At 37.2% G+C, this 27,989-nt stretch overlaps 2 protein-coding genes across 12 annotated transcripts in view; both read left to right on the top strand.

Annotated features, from left to right (window-relative positions):
* The first annotated feature begins 818 nt into the window (after window positions 1-818).
* On the top strand, window positions 819-12,263 carry LOC132910923 (tyrosine-protein phosphatase non-receptor type 5-like). 7 transcript variants are annotated; one of them, XM_060967581.1, is made up of 9 exons: window positions 819-1,520; window positions 2,569-2,779; window positions 8,118-8,310; window positions 8,402-8,594; window positions 8,671-8,886; window positions 8,968-9,378; window positions 9,473-9,768; window positions 9,853-10,062; window positions 10,167-12,263. In XM_060967581.1, exons 3-9 carry the CDS (start codon window positions 8,288-8,290, stop codon window positions 10,279-10,281), a joined length of 1,464 nt encoding a protein of 487 aa, XP_060823564.1. In that variant the 5' UTR covers window positions 819-1,520; window positions 2,569-2,779; window positions 8,118-8,287; the 3' UTR covers window positions 10,282-12,263. The 7 variants fall into 7 exon arrangements, with proteins under 7 accessions (XP_060823564.1, XP_060823404.1, XP_060823493.1 ...); XM_060967421.1 differs by having other exon boundaries at window positions 819-1,562; XM_060967510.1 differs by having other exon boundaries at window positions 819-1,566.
* Window positions 12,264-13,353: 1,090 nt separating this feature from the next.
* LOC132909991 (myelin regulatory factor-like protein) overlaps window positions 13,354-27,989 on the top strand; it is a 69,164-nt gene continuing 54,528 nt past the window's right edge. For 3 of the 5 annotated variants that reach the window (XR_009658665.1, XM_060965556.1, XM_060965341.1), the window contains exon 1: window positions 13,355-14,029. Coding sequence is in view for 4 of the 5 variants with exons in the window: in XM_060965556.1 (XP_060821539.1) it covers window positions 13,981-14,029 (49 nt within the window). In the remaining variant the exon portion in view is untranslated. Of the gene's footprint in view, window positions 14,030-27,989 lie in introns of all 5 variants that reach the window. The other 2 variants (XM_060965646.1, XM_060965479.1) reach the window with 1 other exon arrangement.

Genomic DNA, 27,989 nt, shown 5'->3' with positions numbered 1-27,989 from the left:
CAGCATGTTATCGACCAATTCCACATCGATGCTATCTTCGTATTTGATTTTAGAATCAATTGAATACGCGGCTGAGTGTGTCTATTTTATGAAACGCTAACAAGCGGTTGACATTATGATTAAATTAGTGTTACTTGTTCCTTACGAAACACAGTATCGATACATCGACTATTTCCGAAAGATTTATATTTTCCAATCTATCAAATGGAAATACTTCTTCTCATCCATCCAGCGAAATGAAAAAAAAAAAAAAAAAAATGAAAAAAAAAAATATAAGAATCAAGAAAAATGGACTTTCCCGCCAGTTCTTCAAATAGAAGCAACTTCCTTTGCGTTTTGACCGTAAAATACTACGAACCGGAGGCGTGACTTTCTATTACAAGGGTTTAACAAGGATTTATTTTAAAAGTTCGATCGATCCGCCCTTGCCTTTCCATCCAGCGATTCGTCGAACGCCTTCGAAAACCGAATTACCCTAACGGCCGTAAAATAGGTCGAGCAAAACGCCGGCCGGACCGATGAATCTCCACGCGAGATTAAACCGTCCCTGAACTATCCGAAAATAATATAGCGTGAAACTGCTTACCGTCGAAGCTGAAAGAAAAGACACACGAAGACACGGAGCGGCGCACACAGGCGAGCCATGGTCCCGTCCTCTCTCATAAAGACGAACGATGCGTGGCAACCTCGAAAACGGGGTGGAGGCAATGGAAAAGTATGCAGGTAGTAACCAGGAGGGGTAGTTCGTGAGAGAGGAAGAAGAAAGAGCGACACCATCGGTAGCCGCAGCACCCTGTCGATCGTGGTGGCTGGTTCGTTCGAGGGATGAAGCGGGGTTGGTTGGTGGTTGTGCACTGTAAAAGAGGGGAAGGTGGGTCGCCTCGTATCCGTGTCACGAATGCGCGCGTCTGCACTCCACCTCGCCACCCTCCACGGCCACCGAAAGAGGTGAATGCAGTTGGCCGTCATTTTGCAACCCGTTCAGACGCCATTCAGATGCGTCCGATGCAAGTGGTCGGCGTCGCGGGACTTCCATCTCGTCACAAGATCTGATTGATACGTTGTTCGTCGATCCAAGCTCGGACGACGAACGTTGGTAGACTGCTGCTACATAGTAGACCTTTACGCGTTGATTCAATCTTGACCGACGTCTATCTCTTGTTCAAACGTTCGAAAGGGGACAAAGACTGATAAGACGACACGACACGAGAAATCGAGGAAAAGCCGCGAAAACACCGTTTTATCAAAGATAGATCTCACGCGGAGTACACGCGCGCGACTGATGGTCAACTACTTGTAACAGCCGCAACACGCCGAGGGGTGAATCGACGCCGACGATCCTCCGCTGGTAATCTCTGAATGGACCGTCGCGGTGGTGTTTGTCGTTTGTTCCGCGTGAAACGTGACAGACGTGGGACAATGAATTTTTCAAGGATCGCGCTCGGTGATAGGGGACACCGAATGGGGAACGCGATGTTGACCGAGAAACTAACCGACCAGTGTTTTATGTGTACTTAAAGGTGAGCGGGCGTTACCCACGGATTTCGATTCGATCCGAGGTGGTGAGTACGTTGATTTCCATTAAATCGTGCAAATTGACTAACTCTACCTTTACACGATAGGATTTATAGACACATAAATCAATTCTTTGGAAATAAATTTATTGTTTTCTTTGATGAATATTAATTACTCGTTCGTAGCAGATAGTATAAGTAATTACGAGTTCTGAGACCAATTTTGCTAAAAATAATCTCTGTAATTGTGATTTTTCTGTGCGTTATCATTTATGGAGTAGCTTGGCGTGGCCTTTCAGCGATCCATTTATTCCTTAAAGATCGGTCGTTACAGATGAACGATAAAACGATCCAAGGAAATATGAACGAATGTTTGATCGTAAATTTTTTCCTATTTGCATAGGATCGTAATTTGCTTGAGGATAATTAGGAAATTAAAATGAAATTATTGAAATTTACATTCGCGTGCGAGGCTAAGCAACGTTTTAATTAGACGATTCAGAAGTACGGTCACGTAGATTTCCTATGAGTCATTCTACCATGAGACAACCTACCGCCGGGAAATCGATTCGGTATAGTCTAATTTACTTTAACGGCGCGGTGGCGGCTCGTATCATCTTTTGTTAAAAATGCAATCACGCGATCACCATTAACTATTAATATTTCAAGAGGAATTCTCTAGCCGAACATTTTGTCACTATTATCCCATACATTTTTTTAATCGATGTCTTATCTGTATCGAATTCGATTCAGTTACAGAACACGACGATACAAACATTGTTGTTTTTTACCGTAGAATTTATCGTTATTTATTTCGCCTTCTTAAGACGAATGAACCAATTGAAGTAAATCATTTCTTTAGCAGGCAATGAATATATTAATTACGTACTTATGCGATGAAATTTAGAAACGAATGAAACGTGGATTTCACCGGTTTGGCTCCTCAGAGGAGTTAGATATTTATGTTAATTAATATTAAATATTCGATTATGTTTTCAAATATTCGTTCTAACATTAGATATTCAATATGTGCGTGATTTTCGTACGATTGCAGGCGTGCAAGGAAGAAAAAAAGAAGGAAGTCAGAGATAACAAACGGAAGTCGCGGAGTTGCACGTCGCACGTGCTTGGCGAATAAGCATCGAGAAAATTGCCGTAGGATTGTCCTCTCTTCTTTTGCTTTCTAACACGGTGTGACAGCCGCTTTTCTGGACGAAGGAAGCCCCGACTGACCAAGCAAAACGTCTCAAAAAGGAAATGTCAAGGTACTGCTTATAGTGGTTATGTTTATTGCTCTTAGAAACTGTCCCCATGATTTTCTTTCCCACCCACGCTTTCGAAAATAATCCCCGTAAAACTTTCGCAATTTTCGCAGATTTTCTTTCCACGCTCGTTATATCTCCACCCGTTTCTGTCGTTCTTCTCTCGTTGGATAAAATTTCGAATTTTCAAACAGCTTAATCGCGACCAGATTAGGTATTCCCACCTAACGAGCATTAAAGTATAAAAGTAAAGCTGTAAAATTTATAAAATTAGAAGTTAGAAATTTGCCCTTAATTGGTTGGCAACACGCGATTAATTCAATATTTTCCAGCGATGAATATAAAGATAAAAATAAAATTATAGAAGTTGTATAACTAGAAATTTAAAATTCCCTTTGTAAAATTTCTAAATAAGATAAAATAAATTGAAAAATGTTACATATTTTTAACGCTATAGAGGTAATCGATAGACCGTTCGACGATTTGCAAATGCGCTTTATCAACGGTCGTCACGAGCACCGCGGCCAATGACTCACGATGAATAACCAAGGTTTTGTACTAAATGTTAAACGACTTTTCATCGAGTTCGAGGATGGTAAGGATGATAAAATCCTTTGACTGACAATTTATCGTGCCCCGTCGCCCTACGGTAATCAATAGGGTGATTCCAAGTTTCTTTTTTAGCAAAGGGAAACGTCAATGCATCTTGTTACGTAATTTACAATCGTAATTTATATACACGATGTTATTCTCCAGAATATTCTTCCATATTGTTCTTGAAAAATTAATTTCAACATTCGCGATAACATTTTTTAACTGCGCTATACTACAAATAATTCTTCATATGAATATAAAATTGTAATTCGCTCTTCGCTTAAGCTCCTATGTTCTATATCGAATGTTCCTCAATTATTCTGTCGAAAAATCAATTTGGAAATCAACCCCCATTTTCTTTCGTTAAATTTACAAACGTGGCGTGTAAATAATCTTTTACATATATAGCCAGAATCCATCTTTTTCTAAAATTGCAAGAATTTGCGAAATAATAAACAGTCATAAATAGTCAAGAGACATTTAGGCAACGAGAATTTTATTCCGGCGAATCTCTAAATTTTTCTCCCTCGTATGTTTGCATTTCCCTCGGCGAAATACTGGACAAAAAAGAAAAAAACCCCTTGAGAGACGTCTCGATACTGCCCACGCGTTTCTCGTTCCAATCGACGACACGCAATTTTACGCAAGTGCGTGTCTGGCTGCGTGCGCCCTGCGAAAGCTCGCAAGCTCTCTCCGAAGGGTGAATGGAGCCTCTAATTTAGTCGGTGCTACGACCGCCCTACGATCCGTACGGTTCTACGCTCCCGTACACTCGTAGAACTTCGTCTCTGCCAATAATTTTCCTTCCCAGTGCTTCGATCTGTGTTCCATCAATTTTCTTTTCATTCATTGCGGGTTTACATCAGTTTCTCTTTATACTTATGACCTCGACTTCACATCGCGATTTCTCAACCTAATTGAAATACACGTCGAGATACACATTAAATTCGACGAGTGATTCATAAGCAAACAGCGAACCTTTTTAACAATTCGCCTATTTATCTTATCGTTGAGTCAGTTGTAAGAATATTATCGAATGTTAGCGGAAAAAGTGTTCATTAAAAGGCGGATCGTTTTGTAATCGAAGTATTCAGTGCTGTAAATGTGAGCAAGCAAGGTGTATCCGAAATATTATTTTTTGAAAATTGGAAAGTACAGAATACCAGAATGTCTTTTTTTAAATAATTACCGTCGTACGATCGGTCAGTCGATTAGTCGTAAAATCGTTCGTGTAATTAACATACTCAAGCATTTCAGATATATTTTCTTGAAGGTGAAAAATACGCAAAACACGGATGTTTTCTGTTAAGAATTACTTTGTACGATCAATCATGCCAAAGGACGTACGGGTATTTACCGATAGCAGAATTGGCTCCGCTCGTCCATGACATCGATCTCCAATCAATTAATTTACGAATCCGTCGGATAAAGACGGGGTAGTTTCGAAGATTAGGTTCTGCTACGGTGGTTTATTGATTTTTTTCAGGCTGTACCGGTGTTACAACAATGACAGTTGATAAGTATCGTTGAGCGACAGGGATCGGTAGGCAGCTTCAGAGAAACCGCAGTTCGTTGAACATTAGCTTCGCGGAATACAGTACTGGTACTGTGTTATATGAGTAATTATTGCAGTATGCTGCTACTCAACATTGACTCAACTTAAAGGGAAGAAGGTTAAAAACTTGAAAAGGTTGAAACACTCGTTAGAAAGAAAAATACATATCGACGAGGAAATATTGAAAGAAAGAAGACAGATATTTCAGAGGATAAGATAATTTTAAAGAAATAAGACAATCTTAGACGTCGAAATCATAAATTACGATAGTAGAATTTTGTTTGTGGAAATTTGGAAGATAGAAGAATAAATAGAAGCAGAAGAACCAATTCGACAGAACGAATATTGGATGTCGGCCGTATGGCAGGGATGAATGGGCGACATCCGGTTTTCTGATTCACTGAGATATTCTTGAGAAACGCGTAAGACACGCGCGTAGACGTTCGCTCGATTCAATGTTGTCTTAACCGATGAACAATTGATAAAATCGAGCCAATATTAACGGACTATTGCTTTTTAATTTGGAGCGAGATCTACGCTGTTTTGCATCATGTGTCTGTCACGAGATAAAGGAAAATTGCTTCATCGCTTGTTATACGTCAATCGATCGATATTGCTGGTGTGAAGAAAGAGTCATAGAAAAATCACGGTCGTTTAACGGTTTTCAAACGGATGGAAAAGTATAATATCGACGCAAACATGAGGCAGTGTTTCGACAGAGTTTTTATACACGGTAATACGTAACAAGATGATCGAATTTTTCATCTTTTTCTTTTTTTTTTTTTTTTTTTATTCTTTCGTTTCTTCGTGACAAACTTTAATTTCATAGAGTATACGTGTGTGGAATGATTCATCCCCAAGATGCGTCAGCGCATCAGAAAAATATTTCTTTTAATGTTAACCACCGTGACGGGTATCCATGACCCATAAACGCTCTTAGGGAGATACGCGTGTTCTTCTTGCTTTGATTTATTCATAAACTGAATTCCCTTAACGATAGAAGTAATATAAATAGTATAATCCCCTTTGTTCATCGCGACAAACTCTCTGTAGATATAATGTATACTGACGCTCAAAAGTAATCAGACGCTTGTTTATCTTTGTAATTGTGTAACCAAATTACGAAATTAAAAGTGAAAAGGTTTGCAATAATTTTCTTCTTGCCGAGCTATACGTAATAGTATATTACAACGAATAAAGTTCATTTTCAGAAACCAATATGCAATGATAAAATTGCGATGTTCGTAGAACAATCTTGGTTGGTTGAAAAACTGTTTGTCTTTAAGTTGTTTAACTTCTGAGTCGTCGGTCAAAGTATCTGGATATTTATAAATAGTGACAGATGTTTGAATCTCAACTTCGAAGCGATTCAAAGGTTTTTGACACTGTGCAAGTTCGAGTCACTTGTAAAGTGATTTAGAATTCTCAAAAGTATGGATAAATCTTCCATCTTTAAAGTTCCAATAAATCTTGAATATGCAAAGTTCCGACAAATCTTGAAACATCTTGGAAATCGTAAAAATCTTGGAAACTTATATAAGATATTGAAAGAAGTCAAATATTTTCAACATAATAGATCGAAATCTTATATATTACATAATATAAGAGATCGTAGAAAATTCAAAAGCTTAAAACTTGTATGTACTCCAATATTTCAGAGTATGCCGTTACTTATGAATCACGCTGTACTCGCGTAATCGTCGAAAGAGGTCTCCTTATTAACGCGAAGAAAAAGAACGGTATTACCGGAAGAGAATACGACACAGACCGCGTGAGAGCGCGACGTCGAAATCGAACGAATCGAAACATCGTGTAGTCGTGCAATGGCTGAGACGGAACACAGAAACGCTTCTCGCTCCGGTCTCAATGGGCAAACGTAAAACTTGATTCCGAATGCACTTTACTATCATTAGTTGCACGTGCTTCGCTTTCATTCACCTTGAGTCCCTCCCGCCAAATTCCTGGCGTTGGTAGTAAATCGAGCACGCGATTGGCTGTCATTTGCGTGTGTCTTGCCGCTGATTGGCTGGTATATACTCCCGTACATAACCGAGTGCAAGGCCGAAGTAAACCGAAGCCCAGGTCAGGGTACACGAACGATGTCTTCGACAGTTCGAACGAGAAGCTTGCGCAGACGAGACAGACTGCTTTCTGTTAACGATATCAACATGGCTGTTTACATGTCCACGCAACCGCTACTTTCAAATCGCGGTTCGCATGTTATTCTTAATCGTACAGTCTTCTTATTCTACGTGTGTTTGTTTCTGACGAGAGGTACCGATCGAATTTTTTTTTATATTTTTGAATATTTACTTCTTTTTTTTTCATTTGTGTGAACATCATATACATACATTGATACGTATACGTTAATTCTCTCTATACACACGGTCGAGAAAACAGGATGTAGTTTATTCGTGTTCTTCGCTTTCGTATTTGTGTGTAAATGGGAAGTGGGTGTATACACACGGTGTACGGTTGTGTCAGTGACTGGAACGACGTCTATTCATCCACTTGTCACATGCAGTTCTCTCATTGGTGTATACTCCATCTGCTCGCGTTTGTTACCCTTCCCCACTTCAGAGTTTCCTTGGTGTTCCGTTCATAAAATTGACGCGATGTTTACTTCCTGCGTAACCGCATGGAAGTCGGAAGGAATTGCTTCCGAGAATTTCTTTATGAGACTCAAAGAAATTCAAATTATCGTTGAGTGGAACATGTTGTTGTTAAATGACAGATCGTACGAAATCATGGAGAGGTGTTTGATATTGCGTTAATAAAAGAGAACGTAAAACGTGTTGCTCTTTTTTTGTTGATGTTTTGACATAACGCGTGTCCTCCTCCACGTGTCATGTTGCGCAAATACCTTATATTTATATTTTGTATATCTTAATGATATTGGTTGTTATTCTCGAGATAAACGAATGTCAATTACTGTGAGTGTATTAAAAGTGTCGTTATATTATGACATTAAAGGATATTTCATATCTAATAACATTCTTTGTATAGATAGTGATAGAGATATAGATAAGATTTTTTGTAGAAATTAATTGAACTATTTTTAATATATCGTTATTAATCATTGATCTTAACTATCTCCATAGTATGATACAACGTAAAATAGCAATATAATATATTGTGATACTGGATTTTTGAAAACTATTTGAATCCAATGAATTAAAACTTTTGTTGCAGGAAGTACGAGTACTCCTCTGACTAACCATTATGTAAATGATGCAAATTATTACGACATCTCTAGCAACGATGACAGATCAGACCCCTTGGAGAAATTTTACTTAATTACTGGACAAAGGTGGCACGCAGATACTGTGCTGCCTATTCCTTTATTGCCATCTACGGAGGGAATGTCTGCTAGGTCTCATCATAGGTACATAATCAAAAAACTGTCTGCCTATTATTGACTATATATTAATAAATATTATTAACTTACATAGCAATAAATTTGATATCAGTCTAAGATATCAATTTTTGATATATAGAATACCACAGTCCATAACAGGACTGGATGATGCTGGAATGGATTTACAAGCAGCTCAACTTAGTACCCGTACAGGTCAGGAGGTACGCTCCACTGCAAATTTATCATGGCCAGACTGGCCTCTGTACGTAGCACTTTGCGCCATCGGTGGCGCGATTCTCTTTACATTCCTGGTAAGATTTTAATTCTACATCACCCATTGCATACGATTGGGCAAGATATTTATGTCTAATTTCATTTTTCTTTCAGGTTTTGTTATGGCTGCGGAAACAAATGTCGCGTGAAAAAGATACAGAGGATGGTGACAGGAGAGGTTTGGTAGAGGAAGGTGCTGTAGGTCACCCAGAAAAGCCTATCAAGCCTGCAAAAGGATCGATTGAATGGGTTCATCAACCTGCAGCAAAACCATCCATTCAATCTGTTCAGACTGTCCAATCAGTCACACAAGCTACTGGTTTACCAGAGGCATGTTCCATTATTTAGAATAATGTAGATAGATAGTCGTCAAGTAATAACTACAATATTGACGAATTCTTCTATCCTTAGGTAATGTCGGTGGCAATACCAGAACGCAGACCGGAACCAATATGTATAAAAGCTAAAGGATTATTGGAACGACGTGGATCAAGCGCAAGTTTGACTATAGAATTGGCACCTCCTCCGGAAAGTCCACCACACATTGTCACGCCTACCCGCGAATGTACCGCGGAGGAATTTTTATTAAGTGCCGGAAACGTTCTATCAAGAGCTCAACTTAAAAAAGCAATCAGTGATCCAGCATCGTTGCACAAAGAGTTTTGGGAGGTTCCTCTCAACTTGCCTGAGAAATTAGATATTTGTGGATCTGGGGTGAAGAATAGATATTGTTCTGTATTACCAAATCCACAGTCGAGGGTGATTTTACCAGGTTCTGCTGATGATCCTCTTTCTAGTTATATTAACGCCAATTATATTCGGGTACGTACGTTCAAGACTAAATGGAATACACAAAAATTGAAGTTATTTAAATATACAAAATTTCAATTTAAGTTTATCGATTTTAATTTAACAGGGTTATGATGGAGAAGATGTTCGCTATATTGCAACGCAGGGACCATTACCTCACACTGTGGGTGATTTCTGGAGAATGGTCTGGGCAGAAAAAGTACCCGCGATAGTTATGATGACGAAGCTATACGAAGCCGCGAAAACAAAATGCGAAGCATACTTTCCGCTAGACAAAAATAATCGCATACAAAGTGGACCGTTTACCATTATCGTTAACTCTATCGATACGAGAGAAGGCTACATAATCAGAGATTTAGAACTTCGATACGAAGGAGACAGAAGACACGTGCAGCATTATTGGTAATTAGATTAAATTTGTTATGTTTTGGTTATTTCGAGTGGTTCCATTAAAACTCTTAATGTAATACTAACAAACAATTATAGGTATGATTCATGGCCGGACCATGCCGTTCCTCAAGCTGCGGATACCCTTGTTAGTTTAGCTGCAGAAATAAATTCTTTACCAGGTCCGGTTATTGTTCACTGCAGTGCAGGAATTGGACGAACTGGTTGTTTCATAGCTTTAGCCACGGGAATGATACAGCTATTAAGAGATGGAAATGTTGACGTGTTGGGTATTTTATGTCAAATGAGGTACAAGATATTTTCTTTTAATTAAACTGAAATCCTGCAATTTAATTGCGAGTTAAATTATATGTTGCTAGATTTGAATATTTAAAAATTACATCTTTTTTTAGATATGACAGAGGCGGTATGATTCAGACGGCAGAACAGTACGAATTCGTTCATCGTGCACTTTGTCTGTACGAACAGACGCTTGAAGGTGGTAAAGCGTCGAGTTCAGGGGATTGAAACCATAAACAAGGCGATTGTGGGAATTGATAACAGTTCACTAGAAGAAAAAATTCGTTTGGGAATTACTATGAAAAGATTTACGAAACGACTATGAAATATTGTCTGCAACATATTGCTTCGTCCAGGTGTGAATATCTATACCATGGAGGAAATTCTATGGAAAGAATCTCAACTTTAGACCAGCGGATGTCTTATCTGACTTTCAGCTATTCAGGATGAGTTTTGTCTCACTAAATAAGCTGCCATTTCTATACTGCCATGACAAATCGTTGACAATTAATATCAGTCACAAAGCTCAAGCTAAAGATAAACGGTTTATTGACTCATGTTCTAAAGAGTACGATGTTCTTAAACGGAATTAAAACTGTTTGACTAATGAAAAAAAAAAAATTTCAATTTGACTCACGAGATATCAGGGTTTATCTGAGTATTCAGATTTTTATGCATTCTCTATGTGTTACAAATTAGATTTGTCAGTTATAAATACTTGCATCTATAATATTCTCAGAATCCTATACTTTCTACAAGCAGTTCTTTGTTAGCTTCCCAATGCAGCAAACTGTTACAAAATTGATGTTGCTGTCTAATACTACAGTTAAAGAAATGAATGCTAAAAGCTGTTAATGATTATTTCAAAATGAAACCATATACAGAAAAGCAAATTATTATAAAATTGGGACCCACGTCGATTAAAATATTTTTATCCTATTTGTAGTTCCTAGTTAATTTAACGATAAAACTTACACGTTGATTTCCATGACTTTTAATTAATTTATCAATAAAGACTGAATGCAGGTAGTACAATATGTTTATTATATAAGTTATAAATCTAACTAGAGATAATATGTTTCTCTGATCCAAAACAAAATCCATGATGTTATAAGATTGTAAGAAACGTAGTTTTACTTGAAAAAAGGAAGGAGAAAAAGAGATAGCAAATTGTAGGATGGATTTGTTGATCTGAACCTCGAAAAGCAAACTATCGATTCCTCATATAGTAAAGCAAGGTCATAGTTGTTGTATAACATTCTCTCTAAGTATTATGTACAAAACTATAATTATTTATTCTGTTTACTGCTTGAAGCATAAATTAATATTTAATGAAATTCCAATACAGTGTTATGAATTAGTGACTAAAGGAGCCATTGCTTTCTTTTCTTGATAATAATCGGTTTGCTTGGTTGAATATTGTATTAGTCTATAGGTGACAATAAGTGTGGTTACGAGCTTCTAGGAAAATTTTGAAAAGAACTTATTAACAAGAATGGCAATAGTTTGAACAGAAATGTCTCTCTGCATAGAAATATTGCATATAACTCGATTTCAACGTTGTATCAAAGTTATTAATATTCATTACTATCGCATACCGTTACGAGATATATTGCAGACTCTGTAAGATCTATGATTATCGATCGTTGTAATGGAATCTTTTATTCGTTCTTTTTTATAATTAATTCTCACCGTAAAAATTTCAATTTTCAACTACTATATTCCACTAAGTTGTGCGGTTCGATTTCAGACTGTTACAATTGTATGCAATTTTGACAATTGTCTGTATGGATATGCCGTAGCGAGTTCAAATGTTTTAAGATATTCAGTCTTTATGTTGATCGAATGTGTTGTAACATCAACTATTCGAATTGTCGATATAATGCCTCAGAATTCTTCTGTTTTGTAAGTGAACAAGTATGAACGTGTATTTTTGAGCGAAAGATTGTGATATGTATACATATATACTAATATATATACATATATATACTTGTACATATGTTGTACAGAGAGCAAAATATATTTAAGAGACTATGTATTTGTGTAAGCAAATTGAGAGTAAATTATTTATGAGTATACATATAAAGCCTTGGGCAAACTTTAATGTAAACGTATTAATAACGTAACGATAACAGTAACAATAATTTAGAAACCCTTTGGTGTTCAACTGTACTTATGTGACGTAATAAATGTTTATAGTACCCATGCAATGTTTACGTGTAATTTTTTGGTAAAGCGGAGTACTATCGCGGCCACGTATGTTGAATTTTGTTTACGAAGAATTATTATTTGTAATTATCATGATTTTATAATAGAATTTTATTAAGTTATTTTCTATGTTTATTCAAATTCCCATATTTTATCAAATTATTTGTATATTTATTTCCAAAAATAAAGTCCGTTAAATTTAATTTGTGGATTCAACTCGTACTCCGCCATTTTGATTAATACATTAAAATATAAATTTCCGTAGAAATGTTATAAAACGTTTGCATTATATGTATCATGAAATTAATTCAATCTATAGTGTATATATTACAAAAAATGATACCAACGTTCCTCACATATCATTTGTTTAATATTCTCTAGTTTATAAGAAATGTAATGTATGTATATATTATATATACAACATATGTGTTACGATCGTTCTATATAACTGTTAATTTGAGAAATGACATTGATCATTATTTATTAAGAATAAAATTCTATTTTTATAGCCAATCAGAATTTATTCTGTATTCTAGAAATCCCATTATACGTACTCACATATACTATCATTAACAAGTGAAAAAAATAAATAATCACGATAACTACATTGCATTCTTTTCAAACTTACAAATTAAAAATATATTAATAACTTACATATCTCCAAATACGTACAACTGATGACAAGGAATCCTTTCAATTTACAGGAAATGTACTCGCAATTTTCAAAACAACCACTCCGATGTCAAATCCACTGATTTCGTCTTACCGCGCGAAACGCCGTCAAGTTCGGTGCCGCCATCTTGAGTCGTACAAATCGCTTCATCGATATTCAGCTTCATTTACGTCTGTTTACACCTTAAAATCACCATATAAATTATTACAGCGTTTCAACGAATACACCACACAATGATACCTTAAGTAACATCGACCACTCCACAACGAAAACTCGAATCAACAACCATTAACTACAAAATCAAAGGACATTTTCACGAGCGAGCGACGATGCGCGGTTCTTTCAAACCTTGCAGTTCGAAGACTGACGCGTATCACGTGACCAGCTCGTTCTCGGCGCGACATGCACGGGGCGCGTTTGCATGTATTACGTATTGTGTGCGTGTGGTATCGGCCACGGAACTGAAGTTTAGTCCGCGCCTCGGGATTCGACACGGCTCCTGGGTGTACGAGTCAGCAGTAGAACAACGCACGGAGAAATCGTTTCGTTGAATTCAAAAGAATCAAAAGAAAAAAAGAAAAGGAAGAACAAAAAGACGATATACAAAAGTTGGTTCAAATAGTGACTTCTTTCGGATACTGTATTGGAGTAATCTTTTTTTCCTTTGCGATGCTTTCATTGTCGTTCACCGTGTCGATTCTCGACGTCGATCGCTCGTAGATCGTGTCGCTGCGTTCGAAGGTGCGAGGAAACACGGAGTGACCACACGGAAGGAGTGAACTTATCTTATTTGGTGAAATTTCGAGGGAAACATACGATTAAAAAGAGATAGACAGTGCAACCGCGAGACTGAGAATAACAGATAGAAAGGCGACAGAGAAGGAGGCAGAAAGAGAAAGAGAGATAGAGAGAAAAACGGAAGAGAGTTACATTAAACGTTGCGTACTATGTGGGACGTCGCGTCGAGTGACATTCTAGCCTGGAGACAAAATGGGGCCCGTTGATCGGGCCCGGAAGATCTCAGGGGTCCGATTATCAACGGAGGTATGGATGTCATCGGGGACGGGGACGAGCAAACCCTCCAGGCGATTCTCGGTGAGTACCATCAGAGTTTCGTTTTGTTACCGCTTGTGTTTCGAGTGTATGATATATGTATAAATTGCAAGCGTTCACCAGTCAGCTCGGTGGAACGGTTCGCGACGATTGACAAGCATGACAGCCACGGGAATGTCGTGGATCCCTAGCGTTCGCCATATACCTTGCATTTACCGTGTGCGCCATACAAATGCGTTCTTCGGTTGCTTCGAGTTCCCCGTGCATTGACCTTAAACGCACCGGACACGGTTCATCGTGCGTTTTCGTCTTCCAGCCTCCTTGCTCTCAAACAGATGACCAGATAAACAGCGTTATCCTGCTCCAGTTTGACCTTACCCGGTCTGCGGGTTTTTTCTCTTCCTTTTCCGCTCGAATATTCTAGAGTTTAATAAGCCTGTTCCTTAGTGATACAGAGTATGAAAATGATCAGAGAAGTTTCTCCTTTTTGCGAATTATTATTTGTTGGATTTTATGTAGATACTTTTGATCGAAGTATGGCCGATCAACGAATCAAGTAGTAAATATGGAGGAGTTTGTTTTTAACGGAGATGCTTCAAATAGTTGCGGAGCTAACCTTTCGTGACATTTAGGTAAACGAATATAGCGGAACATTATAGCATCTTTATTTTTTTTTATTAAGTTATATAAAAATAGAAATATATTTTACTAAATTATCATAATTATTATAACTACTATGTACTACTACTATGTACTACTCAAACTATCCAAACCAGAAATATCTTATACATGTAGTGTAAGTGAATAAAATTATGTAGAAACACAGATATTTCTAAAGATAGCGTCGATATAGATCCAATTTAGATGTACGCTAGCGTGGTAGGTGTGTCGGTACACTGGAGTTGTTGAATAATTCAAATATTGTTGTCGCGTAGTATCATTCATAGATTCTTCCTGAATCGCTTGAATCCGAAGAATTCTGTTTGCAAAATGCTTAGCTCGCTCTGATTGATCTTCAAAGGAGAGTCGTGTGCCTACGTGGATACATTTACCCTACTTTTGCCTTGACTGTGCACCTCCCCTCCATGCTCGCGGAAAAACCGCCTTCACATACCTGTTACACGTTTAGTTCAATGCATCGTGCTGCATCATTTCTTGCCATTATTCCACTGTAACTATGCAACAACCGCTATTATACTCTTCTCCTCGGAACCAAAACTCGTATGAGTCATCGTGTCTCTTAATTTCGTAAGAAGTCACGTTAAGTCATCCGTATCAAGCATCGGCTGAAATTAATTCATTATGGATCAATGATGCGTTAATGCAACATTTCATTCCTAATTTCCGTTTCTAGCCAATGTATATTATTTAATTTAGTTTCCTGATATTGTGGTTACGAAATTACTATTCCTTCTTCTAATAATCGTCACTAAGTTGTGCCTGTTTATGCAGAATTTAGATGTTTATGACGATAGTTGAGAAAATGAATCTAATATAGGAATTTGTTTCATTCTCTACTTGATTTAGATATTTTATACATTCCTGCACATCATATACTTGTACACCCTTTACATTTTTTACGTCTTTATAAATGCATAAAGATCTCTACTACGTTGCAAGTTGTATCTTTTACAATTATGTTTTTTCCTGTAAAATATCCATCATTATAAAACGTTTCTTTTACAATGATAAAATGGCGCAATCAGAACAAAAATATTTCGTGGATATGAGAAATTTAAGTAAACATTGAGTCATCGGCAAAATATGTAACAATTATCCGTTATATAGCATCACCGGAACAGCATCTGCATAAAAATTCTTTCGTCTTATTCGTCGCTTTTCCGCGTGTTTACCACTTTTTTCTAATAATCGCACTGGATGTTGGACTCCCGGGTGCATTCACCTGCAACGAGTGCACCGTAGCACTCTTTATTTGGGTCGGAGGTTGCAATGTAATGCTTCTCTCCGTTCAACTTGATCTTTCCAGCAGTGTACAAACGGAGAACTTGTTTTTCGACTACATTGAATCATTCGTTCCTGGATTAAAATGATTAAATGTGTCGAACGCGATTAAGATGAGAAAATAGACAGTTAGATCAAGTCCTATATTAATATATCTTCGACAGAGTATGTTATGAAATAAATTTTCACCCCAGTTCCCATACGTACGTTTTTAGAAAATATGTCAATGCTCATAAGATGAAAAACATCTATTTGCATTTCTTAACCTTGACATTTAAAAAATTATAGACGGTAGACTCACGTTTTCCATTAACGTAACGTGTCAAGATTCTTAGCATCAAAGTATCAAACACTTTAATATAAGTATACTTTGTCTTATCGTTTCTCACAGCGTAGCTTTTCAGTCAAAACGTGATATTTTGAAAAATTCTTAGATACGCCATCAATCGAAAGCCTGCGATCGTTACGCGTTCCTTCGAGTTCGAATGTTAAACAGAATTTTCGAAGAGAGTCTATAAGAAACTCTTTCAATGCAAATTTTTCGAAAGACGATTACTATTGATATATACTTATGCGAATAGCGCGCGTATTGTTACATACGATGGCAACGTATATTTTTACTGAATTAGAGAGCTCGGTCGATCTCGTTTAGAATACCTGTCATTGAAGCAATTTGAATTTACGCAACGGCTACTAAATTTTAATTCGTGTCACTTTAACTCGTTAAGGACCAGGCAGTGAAGTAATAGGTAGACAAATAACTTGGATTATGTAAAGAAGGTAATTGGCACAAATCTGAATGTTATCACTACGAACAGCTAACAAAATATCTCTATCAGTTCCTAGAAATGACGAACAAAAAGCAACGAAAATGATGAACGGAAATGAAATACGATCTCCACAAAGCCAAATAATTGCTGTGGATTCAAGGTCCTTGCCGAGATTTTCCGACCAGATCGTTTTGTATTCTAACGATTTCACGTTTAGTTAACTACATACATCTAATAACGTTGTATACAATGACTGCAAAATGTATTGGCCCATACACTCGGTTTCAGTTGAAGTTGCTTTTTATCAGATTCTACATTTCATTTTCATAATATCTTATGAAAGTATTACTTAAATGATACGAAATTTATTATAATATATACGCATGCTCGTGAAAGTATCACGATATAGTGGTCGTGTCTCATTACAGTGCTAATGAAATTTCAAAATATTTTTATAATACATACAGTACGGGCATAGAAATTTTCTATGGTAACCGTTCAAATAGGTTCGTGAGCCGGTGTACTTGAATTTAGTTAACGATAGAATAGATACAATGGCGTGTTTATACGTGATTTTCGTAGCCACTGTACAATCTATCAAAAGGTTTTGATATATTTTGGAAAACACAAAGTACAACGGAAAGAGAAAGAGAAGCACGTCGATGCGCGACCGTCGAGATTCGCTGGATGGATCGAACTCTCTCGGATATTACCGCAATTCGTCGGTCTTTACCAACAATTCCAGTATTCTCTGTACTCGCAGTGGCTGGCAGACAGTGAAAGTTGCAGCGGTGAACGTGCTTTTCCGTTTATTTGAAATTAACAGCTCGATACTTGGCCGTAATCCGTGTCAATAAACAACGCGTACCGTATACACCATCGACAACATTTCACTTTATTTTTGTTTTCGTTATTAGCTATTATTCACAGTCGCACGATTATCGTCAAAGCAATTGTTCGTTGTCAGGAAGGTTCGTCGCCGGCTCTTTCTAGATTCTTTCTGATTTTAATATCTCTGATATTATCCTCATTCGCGTATCTAAAGATGTTTACGTATCCTCTAGAAAACGATAATTAACGTTAAAAGTTGGCGTGCCGTAGTAATTAAAAAAACACGCCGATTTCATAGCGAACCATCGATCTTTCTCACGTCGTAACGATAGCCGTGAAAGCCGTCGAAGATCGGCGAGAAAGACGTGCAGAACATCTAACGAAGTTAGTATAGCTGTGTTAAATATAGCCGCGCGAACTTTCCTCGTTGCTAATTAATTCTCTCCGCGGTATATTATTATGTAAGCTCGATCTCTGCATTCGATCGTCAGTTGGAATACAGTGCAGCTCCATTTGTCCGAACCCGGCGAATAAACAATTCGTATACACGTACGTAAGTTTCTATCAGTTCATTGATTATTTCTGCTACCTGTGATTTCTCTTTTAAATAGTAGCAATTCACGATCGGATAAATGGATCTTATTTAATCTGGATAGAACTTTGATCGAATACCGATTTAAATCTCGATCAAATAAATGGACTTCAGACCCGAGTGAAGTTTCACTACAGCCAACAGTAGTAATTTCGATTAATCTTTGAGCCGAGACGATTTAATCCATCTGCCATCTACGAGCGAGAGAAAGATGAAAATGAGAAGAAAACACATCGGAAACATTTTTTTATTTTTTACAGTACTCTTTCTTAAATATATATTTTATTAAAATACTGAAAACAAGCATCTGCGTTTCCCATCGAAAAGAGAGATATCACGATCCATGTTGATTACATATCTTTCACTCATCCTCTCATTGACATTCCTGTAATTACACTATTTTCCCAACACCCTGTATATCGGAAATTAAAGTCACACCGTTTGAACGATGCGTTGCGTGATATCTCGTATGTACAGTATATATAGGAAAGGGTTACTCGTCTGTGTATAAAATCAAAAGCGGTTTTCCTGATTTGTACGCTGCTTATCGCTGGTCCGTGCAGAACGGCGCAACGACGCAAAATGAGCGTTAATGGCAACGTGCTTGTGCACGTGTGCACGCCTGTCTACGCTATGTAACTGCGTACGTGGATGGATGCGTCTATGCAGCAGTTACTGTGCACAGTTCCATATACGTACGTATATCAAGCGTCATTGAATAGAAAGATACGATTAGCGTGACGCGATCCTATTCTTGCTGCAAAGTTTCAAAACAATCGATTTTTCGAGTTCCGCCTAGACTTATGAAACGTTCTCTTTCTCTCTCTCTCTCTTTTTCCTTTTTTTGCTGCGCTGAATAGATAATAGGAAACGTTTCTTCTCGGATGTAAGTGAGTTGTTTGGGCAGTGGGTAAAGTCTGTTTCGCGTCAGTTAAATTATGTAGCTTGATTCTGAGTTTCTATTCATCACTGTATAAGATGACTAGATATCGCAATAATTGTATAAAATAAAAAGCAAGGATATAAAGGCTGATAGTAGATATGTTTTTTGAAGTTTATCTCGGTAATTATGTTTGTTCGTGGCATCTGTTTCACTAGATAAATTGATGTTGATCAGATTTTCCTCCGCTCTTTCCTTCTTTTTCTCTAGTGCATAAAATGATTGATTAATCACGGTCGATTTGGCAAGAAGTCTGACCAACTTCCAACTCGTCGGATCTTTCTTTTTCTCTTTTCTTTCTTTTTCTATTTCTTTCTTGCTATGAAAAAAGGAAAGAAAGGAAACAAGGTTATCTAGAGACCCGAGGTGTACGGTGTATAGAGAAGGTTTTACCGAGAGTCATAACTGTAAACTGGTCGCTAAACGCGAGAATAAATACCAGTCTCTTCCGATTTTGTATAACGCGCCAAAGCTGTTTGCTTCGTTCTAAACTCTAAACTATCTCCACACGAAAATCCTTGAATATATCTGAAGAAGAAAAAGAAGAGTAGGAAATGAACGCAGAAATCTTTTTCTCGCTAAACTAAAATAAAAATCAGAGAAGCAACAGATACGAAGCCTCTGTATCTTTCTGATCTAATTTTTCTGCAACTTTTTCTGCAACGTAGAGCTACGAAATGCAGCAGCAGCGATAGTAATCAAAGCTACTTATCGATTAGAGGAATATCCTCCTCTGCTTCCGTTCTTCCGCGGATGATCGCATCTGTCGCTCTAGTTTCACCTTCGTCGAATTTGTCTATAAATAGGGACGAATGGTAGGTAAGCTGTACCGGTAGCACTAGTTTATTATACTCCATATAGTAATGGCGGCCATAAATTGCAACAAACGGTGTCGTCACGAGAGGCAATTTACTACTTGCCACTCGCGCCCTTGCGCCTCTACGAACGCAACTTTCCTCGATGCTCTTCCTGAAATCAATATCGAATCAGTGCAAAAGGGATCTTTTCGAGTCCTTTCAACGAAACTGTATGATTCACGAAACTCAACGAAAAAGACGTACTCGAGAAATTTAAGAAATGCCGATTTTTAAATACCGTGGAATGCATACACGCTGATTTCGTTTCAAGTTTATTGCGTATTTACCGATATGATTCTAATATGTAGAGTAGGAGATTTTATTATCATAAATTAAGGACGCGTTATGCAATTTACTATTGGATAATATTTCTCATCCTATCTAATTACCACTAGCACTTATTCGACAATTCGTGTTTCGATAGAATCTGTTGTATGTCACTTTGACACGCAGTAGCCACGCATTATCGGCAAACAAAGAATATTTGAGAAATGTTAATGTTTCGGTTGATGATGGAAGCGAATCTACGCATACTCCGGGATCAAATGTTTGCTTTGATACCATTGCTCTCCGACCGATTAACAACAACGAATCGCATTAACCTCTCAAAATCTCTCATCTGTATATCGTAGCAATCACCACAAACGTATCACCAGAGGATTCCATTTATTACCAGCATCCTTCTCCAGCCTATCGACGAGCCGCAACTGTTCCGAATCTAGTGTTTATACTTGAAATTTCCGTAGCGTGCAAATCGATGAAAACCAGCTCTCCGAAATAACATTAATCACCTACTATTTCTTTTATCTCCGACATGTTGTTCCCTCTACATTCCCTCGCCATATCTATCACCGTTTTACCATACACATGCTGGTTCGGCTCGCGATTTCATGCCGATCCACCGTTACACCGTTCATTTTATTTTGCTTGCCTCCTCTACCAACCGTGTTGAAATCGTATCGATTCACCGGGTGAACGTTTATTTTCGACAACGGACGCACGCCAGCGACAATAAAACCGTTCGATCGTGGCCGCTTATCGGCGATCGGCGGACCTGAAGGATGAGTTATAGGACCGGCTGGCGCGACATGGCCGTTGAGGAAAGCACCGCGCAAGCTGGAGGTCGTCCTGAACCACCCACAACATCACATTGGTCGGCGAAAAGCTGTGTGGTTCCGCCTTTCGTCTAAAAGCTCGGGCATGCGCCGAGTTTCCGTGCCATTCGCTGCACCAGGCCACACGGTGCCTATCGTCTCTTTATTGTTATTATCGTCATCGTCGCTGTCCCTTTCCTCTTCTCTTTTTCCATTCGTTTCGAACTACTTTCCCTACTGCCATGCGACCAGCCATGAACAACCGCGAACGATATAAATAACGATGAGACACGAACGAGTATTTTGCTAGCGTCCTCGTCGTTACGGAAGATCGTTGGTATCTTTGTTTTGTTGGCAGAGCGGCCTGATACAATTGCCGATTTTAATGGTACGAGAATAATTCAATCATTGATGAGTAGTAAAGTAGCAAGTAAAGAATTAATGTAGTCGGTTAACAGTCGAGTATTCTAAGTTCGGTAATCGAGTGTCAGTCTGTTGCCTATTTAAATGGCACCTCATCAGGGTCGCGCTTAGAAGCGAAAACCATTTGCAAAGATTGGCTCTGAGACTGAGCTTTTTCTCTAAATTAATCGTTACGTAGGCGACGAAAATGTTTATAGCTCTAAGGAAACAGTTTTGTGATATTTTCGTTAAGAAGATTGTTAAGATAGATATCACGTGGAAGTGTACATACTCAGGCCACCGACATTAGGTTTAATCTACGAAGAACGTTCCCATTGTTCGCCAGACCCATTTTGACAATGGACTTTGGTAACTACGAGAAGGAAGATGTTTGGAAAGAAACATGGGAGCCATCTCGATCTTCCCCTTAGATTATACAGTTTTTCTTTGTTTTAGGGTTTTGTTCTTTAGAGCGTGTTACGATAGTAATTGCTTTATTATTTGCGATCGCGTCGAGTTTAAGCTTTTGTAGTGGAACGGTTAATTTATGAGCGGAAGATGCGAGAGATTCGGGTTAAGATAAGTTTAGCAATGCTAAATGCGATTGAATACTAAAATGGTTGAAGCATTGTAGTGAGATTAAATGAATTATTTATTTTCTTTTTTTTTTTTTTCTTTTAAGACGAGGAGGACGAGGGGTAGAAAATTGATTTGTGAAACCCATTTCGTGCCTGTGACCCGGATACTCTGTGAAAATCTCTGTTATTTGTCCGGGCGGAAGTTAATGTGGAACGCCGTTGTTGATGACATCCTCGTGTTCTTGTCCCTTTTTTGCAATAACCGCAATGCATGCGTTTTATTCGCGCGTGTATGCAAACAGGGGAACAGGTAGCGTGACATATACTTCGATGACAGGCGTGCAATTATGGAGATTTTGACACCTGATCGTAGCTTACGTACATACGTAAGGTCGTCAATCGTACGGATGCGCGCAGGTAAAAGCTAAATAGACAGATTCGTTGCAAATGAGATTCATTGAAAGTAACTCGCGATAACGTCGTAATATATTACTTAGAAAATAATAATTAGACCGTAGATGTATGTATATACATCTATGGAAAATCAGAAACTGCAAAAGCGCACAGCGCCTGATACTTAAATTTCAAATAAATGTTTAAATAAAGCAATCGAACACGTCGATTATTCTGTCAAGAAGATTTACGTAATAAGATTTCTTTATAGTTCATTGTTATAAAACACGCAATCTAATTTTACAATTCAACAGAAAAAAAACTAATCTTATAATTTAACCAAGTATTCGAAAGAAAGCGACCAAACGTATTTACAAGATTGTTATCTTAAACTGCGGTATACGATTTCTTACTGCAAATCATAAATAAAATTCTGCAAACTGTTTGAATGTGCGGTATTCGTTATTAAAAGCAAGCGTGAATTACGTGTGAGAAAAAGCTGTTTCGTTTGAATACGCAATGGCTAATTCTCACCGCCTGGATACGTTTCTGTGTACACACCTGTGGGTGAACCTGTTTACCTCAGCTCCACAAAGCAAACTTGTTTACAGCTATAAAGTTCCCTAAGCTGCTGCTCCCTTAAAGTGCCCATGTATACGTGTGTACTATAAACTGTGTGTCGAAGTGTACGTACGTCTACGAAAAACTGTCGGTGGGACTCGTTTTCTAGACGGAAGAAAGGGGACGAACTAAAGGGGTGGTTTGTTTAATCGATGCCACGACTCTTTGATCCCGTTGTGTCCACAACTCTGTGTTCCGTACGCTTTCACAATCATGCGAATCGGCCACAACGCGGTCTTTGTTTCCTTTGCATGCCACCGATTCGTGAAAGTAAACAGCGTTCTATTCTTGCATTGGGTCATCGAAAAATTCACTTCCGTGATTATTTAATCCTCCATTGGTATCCTTTGGTCATACATTGAACGCAACTGTTCAAGCTAGGTATGCGTCGAGTTATTCGATTCCAATTTTAGTTCCGTTAAATCTATTTTATTATCGTTTAATTCTTGAAATATTATTGAAATCTATCGAGGACCTGGAAATATCGAATACCAATGGAAACGAAGTAAGATTAAATAATTTAATCAAAATCACGATAAATTGAAATAAAATGAAACTAACGTAAAACTGTTAGAAATGTTACACGTCATACAAGAATGATAAAAGTTGATTAATAAAGTGGAATGCAACGCTACGAGTAAATTTTACAAATATATAATCCGTGTATTCGCATTTATAGAAAAAAACTAACAGTTCATTTATTTATTATCTATTCCGTTTGTAATTCTTTTGTTTAATTAACCATTAGCGATTTTTAGGCTTCACGCATAAATTTGTAAAGATATTTTTCCTTTTCTCCTTCGACTTCTTGTATTTACCTTTCACGGTCCCCAGCGAATTCCAGAATGAGAGGAGCTCGTTCTAATCTCAAGATCATCGTCTGCCTACGTCCATACACGGCGTCACGATGCATGAATTAGAAAGACCGTCTTGATCGTAGATTGACGGGGATCCTGAAATGGAGAACCGAGAGATTTCAAGGATACGCTCTCGCCGGCTTTCAAGTCTCGCTTCGATCTCGATGGTATCTCAAATATATGTATACTTCGATACGATTATACACTTAGCTGGTTAATATAGCTGTTTGTTTGGACGTGCGTGTCATATAAAATGTTGACGTAACGTGAAATTTTTCAGTTTTCAACGTTTGCATCGCCAATTACTTCTTTTTTCTCCGTTTCCCTTTTTTTTTTTTATTATTATTATTCCATCCACGTATATGCTATTCACGATCATTAAGATTTTCTACTTAAGATTATACGTGTGTTCTTGAAGTCACGTACACGGACGTTTATAGATATCCGGACACTTTGAATACTTCGTAACGATAGCATATAAATTTTACGAATGAACAATGTACCATTAACCAGAAACACTGTTTATTAACTTTTTATGGTATCACCAAATTGCCTGTTAGAAAGCAAATAAAATTCTCTAATTCCTCTAAATATTTCTCTCTATCTAATATCTCTAAAAATAATAATAATCTTAGTATTTGCTATTGAGCCAAAATTTCAATTTTATTTCAAACTTCAAAGGAGGGTAAATCAAAGTTGAAAAAACCTTGTAACAACAAGTGCACTTAATATGATTTTCACGCTATTATATTAAAAATTGAACGACTTTTTCTCTCTATCTAATATCTCTAAAAATAGTAATAATCTTAGTATTTGCTATTAAGCCAAAATTTCAATTCAATTTCAAACTTCAAAGGAAGGTAAATCAAAGTTGAAAAGGCCTTGTAACAACAAGTGCATTTAATATGATTTTCACGCTATTATATTAAAAATTGAACGACTTTTTCTCTCTATCTAATATCTTTAAAAATAATAATAATCTTAGTATTTGCTATTAAGCCAAAATTTCAATTTTATTTCAAACTTCAAAGGAGGGTAAATCAAAGTTGAAAAAGCCTTGTAACAACGTGTGCACTTAATATGATTTTCAGGCTATTATATTAAAAATTGAACGACTTTTTCTCTCTATCTAATATCTCTAAAAATAATAATAATCTTAGTATTTGCTATTGAGCCAAAATTTCAATTTTATTTCAAACTTCAAAGGAGGGTAAATCAAAGTTGAAAAAACCTTGTAACAACAAGTGCACTTAATATGATTTTCACGCTATTATATTAAAAATTGAACGACTTTTTCTCTCTATCTAATATCTCTAAAAATAGTAATAATCTTAGTATTTGCTATTAAGCCAAAATTTCAATTCAATTTCAAACTTCAAAGGAAGGTAAATCAAAGTTGAAAAGGCCTTGTAACAACAAGTGCATTTAATATGATTTTCACGCTATTATATTAAAAATTGAACGACTTTTTCTCTCTATCTAATATCTTTAAAAATAATAATAATCTTAGTATTTGCTATTAAGCCAAAATTTCAATTTTATTTCAAACTTCAAAGGAGGGTAAATCAAAGTTGAAAAAGCCTTGTAACAACGTGTGCACTTAATATGATTTTCAGGCTATTATATTAAAAATTGAACGACTTTTTCTCTCTATCTAATATCTCTAAAAATAATAATAATCTTAGTATTTGCTATTGAGCCAAAATTTCAATTTTATTTCAAACTTCAAAGGAGGGTAAATCAAAGTTGAAAAAGCCTTGTAACAACAAGTGCACTTAATATGATTTTCACGCTATTATATTAAAAATTGAACGACTTAGAACGAACAAATAAGAAAATATACCGTGGGGCCTAGATATCCGTATAATAGTTTACATTTATTACTAAGACCGGAAGTGCTTCTGTTAAATTAAAAGATTCTTTTTAACCACTTGTATAATTAAAAGATTGAAGGATCTGTAGAGTTTAGTCGAGGACGACAGTATTGTTTCGTTCGTACGAACGATTCACAAAATGATTCTATCGCGCTCATATCAAACAAAATTGTGGTTGCACAACTTTGAGGCGGTACGAGCGAGTATAACGAGACACGAAAGTCACCAACCATTATAACGGATAATGTTCTCGTTGCTTCATACGTCAATTGGTGTAATAGCGCTAGAAATGCCATCCGACGAATCGATTTACGAAAGATTTTCGCGTTTCGACGCTGAAGATCTGGAGCAACGTACATACCGTATGCAACTCTGTCGATCGTTTCGACGAAATTAAGATGTCTTCGTGGAACTTTAATTTATGGGAATCGCGCGTTACGACACGGAAACTTGCTTATGCGAAGGAACGGCTTTGTTACATCGCTACAAAGCTAGTAAGGCTAATGCCGAGTAATTACATACGCCTTACATACGCCAGAAACTAGAATTTTCGTTAATGGTCACGGACGTTAAGAGAAACGTCTGCTACTGCGAGGAAAAAGAAACGCGTTAGAAAGACACAAAGATTATATAATTAGAAGAGATATGCAATATGCATATATAGTATTAAGCCAGAAACTAATCTTCGCTATGTATATCGCATTTAACTCAAGGTTCAACAAACGTTTAACGAAATATACGATAAAGAATATAACAAAGAATATAGCAAAGATATAACATACAAATACGACGACGATAAATTTGTAAAATGTAATGTACGAAAGACAAGAGAAGACGCGAAGCGACGCTCTTCCGTTTACGTTGCTTCGTCTTTCGTACGTCAACTGTGACAAGTTGGAGTTAAGATATCAACCAAGCTAACGATTTTCCGCTATAAGCTAATAGTTTTTTTTCGTAGAGGATGCTTTTATAAGAAGATGTCATTTAAAAAAATTAAGGTCCCTTTACGTCTCGAAAAATATACTCATCCGAGTAATTCCTTAAATACGATAAATTTCTCTGGAAAGATTTTCTCATAAAGTCAACAGACAACGAATTACTTGAGACGATAGTTTCTACTGACTCACTCCGTATCAAATTCAATTCGGACATGCCGCAACTACGAATTTATTATTAATTATATTTATCAATTCAATTTATCATCATCTCGTTACACGTTTCGATAAAAATTTCTACTCTTAGAGGCGAATATCATCAACAAACTTATCTATACTTATTTGCGCGAGACGCAGCTGGTGAAATTAATCCGCCTCTAAAGTAGATCAACACAGTCAGACACAGATCATCAACATACTACGTATTCTTCAGGCGCGGAAGCTGTTCAGCTACGTCGAAATAATTATCGCCTTAGCGGTCGATCCTAGTAGCGAGTGTGGGAGGCAGAAGATTCGTTTCATCTCTAGGCGAAAGTTGCTCGATCTCAATCACTGAAAGTGTTTTATCGACCATGAAATTGAACGAAGACGTGATAAAAACGCTGCAGTAATAAATTCCGCGTACAAAACGTCAGACACCTAGTTCCACCGATGAACCCTCTCGGATTAATCGGTTGCTCGCGAGCAAACTTTCCAGTTCCATTTATCCAGTGAGGAGGGATAAATGATAGGCTTCGGTTCTAATGGGATCTTTTATCGCATTCGCGACTTTTATTCTAATAAAATGGACAGCTTCGAACGTCTGATCGGAGCACGATTTTCCTAGTCGTTTTCATCGCGTTTTCCAAGACCTTCTGTCTCCTCGGCACTCGATCACGCCCACGCACGAACCTCTAATTTGCTATTACATCAAGCAGGGCGGTACGCGCCACTTCCTGGTAAGAAATCAAAGTCATCCGACGCGAAGCAAACGCTGTCTTCTGGTAAACGTACGGACGAATCCGTCACTTTATCATTCATTTTTTTTTTTTCTTTTTGGTCGATTTTTCTGGTATGGAGCTTTAAACAGCTTCCATGCAATTCTATCGACTTTTGGCCGATTTTCAATTTAATTTCGACGATCTTTAACGACTCCTTCGAATACCCTTTGCCTGATTTCTAATCGATCGTCTAAGAATTTTTGCTGATTTCTGCCAAGTTCTTACTGATTTGAAATTTCTAGCATTATCTTATTTTTTACGAGTTTTTTTTCAGATCTCTGTTTATTACACATATCTTTAATTAATTTTAATACAT

This window comes from Bombus pascuorum, chromosome 1 (genome assembly GCF_905332965.1).
Source record: "Bombus pascuorum chromosome 1, iyBomPasc1.1, whole genome shotgun sequence".
Lineage (NCBI taxonomy): Eukaryota > Metazoa > Arthropoda > Insecta > Hymenoptera > Apidae > Bombus > Bombus pascuorum.
The sequence above is the reverse complement of the archived record's forward strand: the minus strand, read 5'-3'. Positions and strand labels throughout refer to the sequence as shown.